At 44.7% G+C, this 10,914-nt stretch overlaps 1 protein-coding gene across 1 annotated transcript; it reads right to left on the bottom strand.

The window, feature by feature from the left end:
• Positions 1–1,266: 1,266 nt before the first annotated feature.
• Positions 1,267–1,818, bottom strand: LOC120859305 (histone H2B 1/2-like). The gene has a single exon (XM_040235450.1). It carries the CDS (start codon positions 1,816–1,818, stop codon positions 1,333–1,335), a length of 486 nt encoding a protein of 161 aa, XP_040091384.1. The 3' UTR covers positions 1,267–1,332.
• Between the last annotated feature and the right edge of the window lie 9,096 nt (positions 1,819–10,914).

Here is a 10,914-nt window from a genome sequence, read left to right as displayed (position 1 = left end):
TCCACCTGGGGATCTTTATGACGCACACACATACACACACACACTCACACACACACACATGCACAAACACACACACACACACTCTGCTCTTTGTGAGCCTGCGTGCTACTTTGCTTCAGTGGTGCTCGACTCTTTGCAGACGCTATGGACTGTAGCCCACCAGGCTCCTCTCTCCATGGGATTCTCCAGGAAAGAGCACTGGAGAGGGTTGCCATGCCCTGCACCTGGGATCTTTATGACGCGCACACATACATACACACACACGCACACACACACACTCTGCTCTTTGTGAGCCTGCGTGCTACCTTGCTAAGTGGTGCTCGACTCTTTGCAGACCCTATGGACTGTAGCCCACCAGGCTCCTCTCTCCATGGGATTCTCCAGGAAAGAACACTGGAGAGAGTTGCCATGCCCTGCACCTGGGATCTTTATGACATGCACACATACACACACACATACACACACACACTCACACACACACACACACGAACACACACACACACGCACACACACTGCTCTTTGTGAGCCTGTGTGCTACTTTGCTTCAGTGGTGCTTGACTCTTTGCACACGCTATGGACTGTAGCCCACCAGGCTCCTCTCTCCATGGGATTCTCCAGGAAAGAACACTGGAGAGGGTTGCCATGCCCTCCACCTGGGGATCTTTGTGACGCGCACACATACACACACACACACACTCACACACACACACACGCACAAACACACACACACACTCTGCTCTTTGTGAGCCTGCGTGCTACCTTGCTCAGTGATGCTCAACTCTTTGCAGACGCTATGGACCGTAGCCCACCAGGCTCCTCTCTCCATGGGATTCTCCAGGAAAGAACCCTGGAGAGGGTTGCCATGGCCTCCTCCGCGGATCTTTATGACCTGGGGATGGACCCTGCCTCTCCTGCGACTCCTGCCTTGCAGTCGGATTCTTTGCTGCTGAGCCGCCTGGGAAGACCACACTGTTCTTTATCGGTTGCTATACCCCTTATAAAAACCTCTGGATGATACCTAAATATAGATGGGAGAATAAAAATAGAAAAGACCAATGAGACTTTTAGGGAAAGAAATTTGACTGTAAACATCCCTAAAGTCACCGAGAAACCACGAATAGAAATAACCATTTAGGAAAGTGACGAGTTGCAACACGTTAAGAAAAAAGTACACGATTTTCCATCGAACAAATGACACAATCGACACATATTGAAGCCAAGTTAACGATGTTTTTAATGTTTTCTTTGGGCTAGAAATGGTTTAAAGATTAAATGTAGGGCCTAAGGGGAGAACCCTTAAGTCTCGTTTGCAATGGTCAGTCCTGGGGCAGTTCATCTGCTGGTGTTGTACCTGGTGACCGACTTGATGGCCTCGGACACGGCGTACTTGCCGAGCTCCCCAGGCAACAGAAGACGCACAGCTGTCTGGATGTCTTTGGTCATGATGGTGCAGCGCTTGCTGCAGTGGGCCAGGCGCCCGGCCTCTTCGGCAATCTGCTCGAACATGTCTTTCACAAAGGAGTCCAGGTTGTTCACGGACTCGCGGGAAAGACTCAGGCCTGTATGTACTTGCCTCAGCACCCTACGGTAATAGGTAGCAAAGCTGGAGAAACTGCCCTGATGGGAGCGGCGGCGGCGGCCACGGCCACGGCGGCCCTTAGCTGTCTTCTGCTTTGCCTTTCTTGGTCCGGCAACACACGGCTCTCGATTAGAAGGCCCTGCGTCCGCCATCTCCGTATCAGAGGGCTCCGTTTCGGAGTTGCCCATTTCTTTGCTGATCACATCTTCCTCAGAGTTGTCAGGGGTTGGTTCCGACATGGCAGCGTGACCACTGCCCCAGCTCAGCCGGAGGAAGAGTGAGCGCGTTGAAGGCCGTTGGCCGAATTTATAGGCCCTGCTTTCCCTGACGTCACAGACACTGTCCATATCTGATTGGATGCAAGGCAGGGAGGCCTGTTACTATGGCAGCTCATGTCACGTGACACCAGACGGCCCACCTCCCAACTCCTGCTGCGCCCCTCCCCCACGTTTAACCCCTAGTCAGCCAAACTCCCCTGGTGGCTCTGATGGTAAAGTGTCTGTCTACAATGCGGGAGATGTGGGTTCGATCCCTGGGTCGGGAACATTCCATGGAGAAGGAAATAGCAACCCACTCAAGTATTCTTGCCTGGAAAATCCCATGGATGGAGGAGCCTGGTGTCCATGGGGTCACAAAGAGTCGGGCACGACGCAGCGAATACACTTTCAGCCAAAGTCAGTGAAAGTCACCTAAGTTGAAAAATGAAAGAATCAGTTAGAGCTTCCTGAGAGAGTATGACAGACCACCATAACTCCAGCTCTTTCAGGCATCAGAGTGACTCAGGTCACTTGGTGGACCTTTTACGCCAACACAGAATCTTCTCCTGATTGACCTACAGTGACATGAGCAGAATGTCCTGTCTTCCTCAGCAGAGTACTCCTGAAAATCATAGGAATTAAATGAACAGCTGTTATCTCCAGAATTTATCAAAACCAATGATCAGTATGAAGAGAATGACAAAATCCCATTCTCCAAATACAGAATACAAACAGAAATAGGAATACTTTACACTTACACACTAAAAATATTTAACATTTTTCAAATTATAAATTGTTTTCTTAAACATTATTCAGGTCCCCCAAATACCACACATACTGGAAGTGATTAATGATTTATAGTGGTTATTTCTCAAAAAATGATCACTCATTGCTGAAAAGCCACCAGGGTGAGAGAAAATGAATACCAAAAGAGAAATAAAACACCTAGAAATAAACGTACCAAAAAAGAAAGTGAAGAGGAACTAAAAAGCCTCTTGATGAAAGTGAAAGGAGAGTGAAAAAGTTGGCTTAAAGCTCAACATTCAGAAAACAAAGATCATGGCATCTGGTCCCATCACTTCATGGGAAATAGATGGGGAAACAGTGTCAGATTTTATTTTGGGGGGCTCCAAAATCACTGCAGATGGTGATTGCAGCCATGAAGTTAAAAGATGCTTACTCCTTGGAAGAAAAGTTATGACCAACCTAGATAGCATATTGAAAAACAGAGACATTACTTTGCCAACAAAGGTCCGTCTAGTCAACGCTATGGTTTTTCCAGTGGTCATGTATGGATGTGAGAGTTGGACTGTGAAGAAAGCTGAGCACTGAAGAATTGATGCTTTTGAACTGTGGTGTTGGAGAAGACTCTTTGAGAGTCCCTTGGACTGCAAGGAGATCCAACCAGTCCATTCTAAAGGAGATCAGTCCTGGGTGTTCTTTGAAAGGACTGATGCTGAAGCTGAAACTCCAATACTTTGGCCACCTCATGCGAAGAGTTGACTCATTGGAAAAATCTCTGATGCTGGGAGGGATTGGGGGCAGGAGGAGAAGGGGACGACGAGGATGAGATGGCTGGATGGCATCACCGACTCAATGGACGTGAGTTTGAGTGAACTCCTGGAGTTGGTGATGGACAGGGAGGCCTGGCGTGCTGCGATTCATGGGGTCGCAAAGAGTCGGACACCACTCAGCGACTTCACTTTCACTTTTCACTTTCACGCATTGGAGAAGGACATGGCAACCTACTCCAGTGTTCTTGCCTGGAGAATCCCAGGGATGGAGGAGCCTGGTGGGCTGCCATCTATGGGACGCCTACAGAGTTGGACATGACTGAAGCGACTTAGCAGCAGCAGCAGCTTCCTTTTTGCAACTTTTTATGACCTATTTCATTTCTATTTTCTAAGGTACTTAAAAAGATTTTAAACTATGTATTAGAATTACTCCCAAGTCATTCGGTTCTTACATTTATTGTCCATTATGTTTTTCAGAGTTTCTCATCACCCTTATGTTAGAAATGAGAACTAACTAGATTTTAATGTAAACTATTAATAGTATAGACTGGTAACCACCTCTTAGCTCCCCTTGTGCTACTACTTCTCCTCCAGAGCTCTGGAATATTTTGAAAGAAACTCTTTTGCCCACAGCTAGTTATTTGTTCATTGCCTATATCTTAGTCCCCTACCAACATGGAAACTCCATGAGAGAAGAAAGTTTTGGCTCTTCTAGTTCCCAGATTCCTCAGTGCCAAGAACAGTGTCTGGCAAATATTTTTATAGTAGGTTCAATGTTTGTGATTTTGATTAGTAAACATGAGCTATACAGCTTGCCCATTTCAAAGGCTGTGATGACTATTCTGTATCTGAGAAATATGGCCCAGACTGGAGAGCTACCATTATCTTCATTTGCCATTCTGTGATCAACATGATGGTACCCCAGGTGCTATGGTGAAAATGGGTTAAGTGCTTTTCCATGTCTATATACCATTATACTTTACTTAAAAATATATAGGCTTCACATTAACAGATATTCAGTTCATCAGTCATTCAGTAAACATTCGTTGAGAACAGTGAGCCATATACTAGCCCAGAAAGAGAGACACAAAGATAATTCAGGTGCTGGACTCTTGTTCTAACTTTGTTAGAACACAACTCCAGAACGAAAAGAAAAAAAATTGGAATCTCTGCCATCTCCGTAGCAGTTTGTGAATTTCTCCACAAAACTGTACTTCAGTGTTGTTTCTGTGACACCACCCTTCCCCTGAGTGTTCTAGTACCTTTCTATTTCTCCTTCAGTTGATGTTTTCTTTTCTCTCTGCACATGAAATGCTTTTGCTGACCAAGGTTCCACCTTAGCCAGCCCTTGCTCTTCTCACTCTGAAACATGAGACTCTGTCTGTGTGACTTTACCCATCCTCATGTTGTTATCTATCTGTCATACAGGTGGTTGCCAGCTCTGTAGCTGTAGCCCACAGTTCTCCCTGGATCTTCAGACTTATGTAGACAAATGCCTCCTGGGTGTTTCTACCTGGATGTCCCACAGGCACTTTCAATTCAGCATGTCAGAATCTTCACTCTGCTTTTTCCTCTAAACTGTTCCTTTTTTGATTCTTGGTAAGCAGCTCTACCATCTAGCCCATCACTGGCTAAGGATTGGGCATGACCCTTGAATTCTCCTTTTCTCTGTTAAATCCCCACATCTCAAGATCTCCACATCCTGCCTATTTGGGCTCCTATGTATTTCTTGAATATGTCACTCCTGAGCCATCCTAACTTCCACTGCCCGGTTTCTATTTCTCACTACCATTTGCCGAGAATTAGCGCAGTGATCTTTAAAATGGTATTCCAGCTTCCAGTCTTGTCCACCATTTTGCACACCCGTTCTTCTGTAACTCTTACAGTGTTGCTCTGCCTCAACCCCCCTCCCTATTCTTTTCACCCAATATACTATTGCTCATCCTTTCAGACTCAGTTGACTCTACGACCAGGAGAGCTGCCTGTATCTCCCCAGGCCCTGCTTGGTGCTTTCTGCACGTTGCCCTCACTGATCTCCCACACCACTCTCTGCTGATTCCTTTGCCTGCCTATCTGCCCTATTAGATCCTCAGCTCTCTAAGGGCACAGTGTCTTATTCATGTTGGTAGATCCAGCATTAAGCATGTTGCTTGCAACTTAATGGGCCCTTCTGGGATGTCTGAATAAATTAATAACAAGCCAGCAGAGGGTGGCTTTGAGGTGTAATATTAGGATGTCAAAGAATATGACATTATATTCTTTCTACTTTAGCTGTCAATCTTATAAATTGATTAGAAAAAATGATTAGAAGTTTGAGATTAACATATACACACTACTATATATAAAATAGATAATCAACAACGACTTAATGTATAGTAAAGGGAAAGTGTTAATCACTCAGTCACGTCCGAATTATTGCGACCCCATGGAATGTAGCCCTCCAGGCTTCTCCATCCATGGGATTTTCCAGGCAAGAATACTGGATTGGGTTGCCATTTCCTTCTATAGCGGATCTTCCCGACTCAGAGATCAAATCCAGGTCTCCTGAATTGAGGGCAGACTGTTCACTGTCTGACCCACAAGTTCAATTCAGTTCATTTGCTCACTTGTGTCCGATTCTTTGCGACCCCAGGGACTGCACCATGCCAGGTTTCCCTGTCCATCAGCAACTCTCAGAGCTCACTCAAACTCATGTCCATCAAGTCGGTGATACCATCCAACCATCTCGTCCTCCATTGTCCCCTTTTCCTCCTGCTTTTAATCTTTCCCAACATCAGGGTCTTTTCAAATGAGTCAGTTCTTCACATTAGGTGGCCAAAATATTGGAGTTTCAGCTTCAGTATCAGTCATTCCAATGAATATTCAGGACTTATTTCCTTCAGGATCGACAGGTTGGATCTCCTTGCTGTCCAAGGGAATCTAAGGAGTCTTCTCCAACACCACAGTTCAAAAGCATCAATTCTTCGGTGCTCAGCTTTCTTTACAGTCCAAATCTCACATTCATACATGACTACTGGAAAAACCATAGCTTTGACTAGATGGACCTCTGTTGGCAAAGTAATGTCTCTGCTTTTGAATATACTGTCTAGGTTGGTCATAACTTTTCTTCCAAGGAGCAAGCATCTTTTAATTTCATGGCTGCAGTCACCATCTGCAGTGATTTTGGATTCCAAAAAAATAAAGTCTGCCACTGTTTCCATTGTTTCCCCATGTATCTGGCATAAAGTGAAGGGTCGGATGCCATGATCTTAGTTTTCTGAATGTTTCGTTTTAAGCCAAATTTTTCACTTTTCTCTTTCACTTTCATCAAGAGGCTCTTTAGTTCCTCTTTGCTTTCTGCCATAAGGGTGATGTCATCTGCATATCTGAGATTATTGATAATTCTCCTGACAATCTTGATTCCAGCTTGTGCTTCATCCAGCCCAGCATTTCGCATGATGTACTCTGCAGACTATAAGTTAAGTATAAGTTAAATAAGCAGTATAAATTAAATTAGCAGGGTGACAGTATGCCTCCTTGGCATACTCCTTTCCCGATTTGGAACCGGTCTATTGTTCCATGTCCAGTTCTAACTGTTGCTTCCTGACCTGCATACAGATTTCTCAAGAGGCACATCAGGTGGTCTGGTATTCCCATCTCTTTAAGAATTTTCTACAGTTTGTGGTGATCCACACAGTCAAAGCCTTTGGCATAGTCAATAAAGCAGAAAGTGGAAGTGAAAGTCACTTAGTTGTGTCCAACTCTTTGAGACCCCGTGCACTATACAGTCCATGGAATTCTCCAGGCCAGAATACTGGAGTGGGTGGCCTCTCCCTTCTCCAGGGCATCATCCCAACCCAGGGATTGAAGCCAGGTCTTCCACATTGTAGGCAGCTTCGTTACCAGCTGAGCCACAAGGGAAGCCAAAGTATACTGGCATGGGTAGCCTATCCCTTCTCCAGCGGATCTTCCTGACCCAGAAATTGAACTGGGGCCTCCTGCATTGCAGGTGGATTCTGTACCAATTGAGCTATGAGGGAAGCCAATAAAGCAGAAGTAGATGATTTTTTCTGGAACTCTCTCACTTTTTTGATGATCCAAAAGATGTTGGCAATTTGATCCCTGGTTCCTCTGCCTTTTCTAAATCCAGCTTAAACACCTGAAATTCACAGTTCACCTACTGTTGAAGCCTGGCTTGGAGAATTTTGAGCACTACTTTGCTAGCATGTGAGATGAGTGCAATTGAGCAGTAGTTTAGGCATTCTTTGGCATTGCCTGTCTTTGGGATTGGAATGAAAACTGACCTTTTCCAATCCTGTGGCCACTGCTGAGTTTTCCAAATTTGCTGACATATTGAGTGTGGCACTTTCACAGCATCATTTTTTAGGGTTTGAAATAGCTCAACTGGAATTCCGTCATCTCCAATAGCTTTGTTCACAGTGATGCTTCCTAAGGCCCACTTAACTTTGCATTCCAGGATGTGTGGCTCTAGGTGAGTGATCACACCATCATGATTATCTGGGTCAAGAAGATCTTTTTTGTATAGTTCTGTGTATTCTTGCCACCTCTTCTTAATGTCTTCTACTTCTGTTAGGTCCGTACAATTTCTGTCCTTTATTGTGCCCATTTTTGCATGAAATGTTCCCTTGATATCTGTAATTTTCTTGAAGGAACCTGGAACCTGAAAGGTTAGGTCCATGAATCAAGGCAAATTGTAAGTGTTCAAACAGGAGATAGCAAGTGTGAACATCGAAACTTTAGGAATCAGTGAGCTAAAGTGGACTGGAGTGGAACTCAGATGACCATTTTATCTACTACTGTAGGCAAGAATCTCTTAGAAGAAATGTAATAGCTAACATAGTCAACAAATTGTCCTAAATGCAGTACTTGGATGCAATCTCAAAAATGACAGAATGATCTTGAATGATCTCTGTTCATTTCCAAGGCAAACCATTCAATATCACAGTAGTCCTAGTCTGTGCCGCAACCAGGAATGCTGAAGAAGCTGAAGTTGAACGGTTCTATGAAGACCTACAGGACCTTCTAGAGCTACCTCCAAAAGAGATGTCCTTTTCATTATAGGGGCCTGGAATGTAAAAGTAGGAAGTCAAGAGATACCTGAAGTAACAGGGAAATTTGGCCTTGGAGTACAAAACAAAGCAAGTCAAAGGCTAACAGAGTTTTACCAGGGGAATGCACTGGTCATAGCAAACACCCTCTTCCAATAACACAAGAGGAAACTCTACACATGGACATCACCAGGTGGTCAGTACAGAAATCAGATTGATAATATTCTTTGCAGCCAAAGATGGAGAAGCTCTATACGGTCAGCAAAAACAAGACCAGGAGCTGACTATGGCTCAGATCATGAACTCCTTATTGCCAAATTCAGACTTATATTGAAAAAAGTAGGGAAAACCAGTAGACCATTCAGGTATGACCTAAATCAAATCCCTTATGATTATATAGTGGAAGTGACAAATAGATGCAAGGGATTAGATCTGATAGACAGAGTGCCTGAAGAACTATGTATGGAGGTTTGTGTCATTATACAGGAGGCAGGGATCAAGACCATCCCCAAGAAAAAGAAATGCAAAAAGGCAAAATGGCTGTCCGAGGAAGCCTTACAAATAGCTGAGAAAGGAAAATACTCAAAAGGCAAAGGAGGAAAAGAAAGATATGCCCATTGAATGCATAGTTCCAAAGAATAGCAAGGAGAGATAAGAAAGCCTTCCTCAGTGATCAATGCAAAGAAATAAAGGAAAACAATTGAATGGGAAAGACTAGAGATCTCTTCAAGAGGCACCAGGGAAGTCCCCTATAGTACAGGGAACTATACTCAGTAATTTGTAATAACCTATAAGGGAAAAGACTCTGATAAAGAATAGTTATATATGTATATGTATAACTGAATCACTTTGATGTATACCTGAAGCTAACACAACATTGTAAGTCAACTGTACATCAATTTAAAAAAGAAAAAAAAGAAAAGGTAATATAAAAACATAAAAGGGATGTAATCTACCAGCCCACATGCAGTCTTATGTTCCACTGCCATTTCATCCAACTTGGCCTTTTTGACACTGATGTTACAGAAAGTGTCTGGCTTTCCGTAAACTGCTAGAGCTTTGGAATGTTTGACAGAAACCGTTTTGCTCATGGGTTTTTTCCATGTAAGCCCCTTGACCATAGACCTAATTTGCATGACTGCTATAAATGAAGAATGTTTCTTTGTTCCTACTTCAGATACATAAAACTGACCTTGATCAATGTCAGCAAACCAGGCCTCTGGCAGTCACTTCACAATTTTGTCTGTCCAGAGGAATTCTTCATCATCTTTAGATAACTGTACCCTGGCGTGGCAGGTTGAGTTAGGATCAGTGGAGCCTTGTCAGACCTGTTTCCTAACAAAAATGACCTCAAGCAGGAGTGTGTAGTTTTCTCTGAGAAAGCTTTTCTTCCCCTGAGCAGATCATAGCTTCCACAAATTTCTTTGGAGCAGTCATGCAGAGGTTGCTTTCTCCAGATGATTGTGACACTAAGCATGAGGGATTTGAATGGCTGTCCTAAAGGGACCCATCAAACAGAAGGGTAAAATGCCACTGCTCGTGAGGTCCTAATATAGAATCTCTCCTCTTATTGAATCCATGGGAATGGAAAGGTTTTTGATCAGACCACTTGAGAAGAAGGAATGCAAACCAAAAACTGTTGCTATCCTATATGTCACTTGTTAACAAAAAGCTAAGAACCATGATCCAACAGCCATTTTAGTACTTTACTCCAGAGTACTCCTGCTGCTGCTGCTGCTGCTGCTAAGTCACTTCAGTCGTGTCCGACTCTGTGCGACCCTATAGACGGCAGCCCACCAGGCTTCCCCGTCCCTGGGATTCTCCAGGCAAGAACACTGGAGTGGGTTGCCATGCCCTCCACCCGGGGATCTTTATGACGTGCACACATACACACACACACTCACACACACACACGCACAAACACACACACACACACTCTGCTCTTTGTGAGCCTGCGTGCTATCTTGCTTCAGTGGTGCTCGACTCTGCAGACGCTATGGACTGTAGCCCACCAGGCTCCTCTCTCCATGGGATTCTCCAGGAAAGAACACTGGAGAGGGTTGCCATGCCCTGCACCTGGGATTTTTATGACATGCACACATACACACTCACACACACACACACACACGCACACACACATGCACGCACACACACACACACACGAGCACACACACACTCACACACACACGCACAAACACACACACTCACACACACTCTGCTCTTTGTGAGCCTGCGTGCTACCTTGTTTCAGTGGTGCTCGACTCTTTGCAGACGCTATGGACTGTAGCCCAAGGCTTCTCTCCCCATGGGATTCTCCAGGAAAGGACACTGGAGAGGGTTGCCATGCCCTCCACCTGGGATCTTTATGACACGCACACATACACACACACACACATGCACACACACGCACTCACACACACACACTCACATGCACACACACACTCACACACAGACACACACTCACACACACTGCTCTTTGTGAGCCTGTGTGCTACCTTGCTTCAGTGGTGCTCGAC

The sequence above is a fragment of the Oryx dammah genome, unplaced genomic scaffold (assembly GCF_014754425.2).
Source record: "Oryx dammah isolate SB20612 unplaced genomic scaffold, SCBI_Odam_1.1 HiC_scaffold_502, whole genome shotgun sequence".
Lineage (NCBI taxonomy): Eukaryota > Metazoa > Chordata > Mammalia > Artiodactyla > Bovidae > Oryx > Oryx dammah.
Note: the sequence above shows the minus strand (reverse complement) of the source record. Positions and strands in the feature narration are given on the sequence as shown.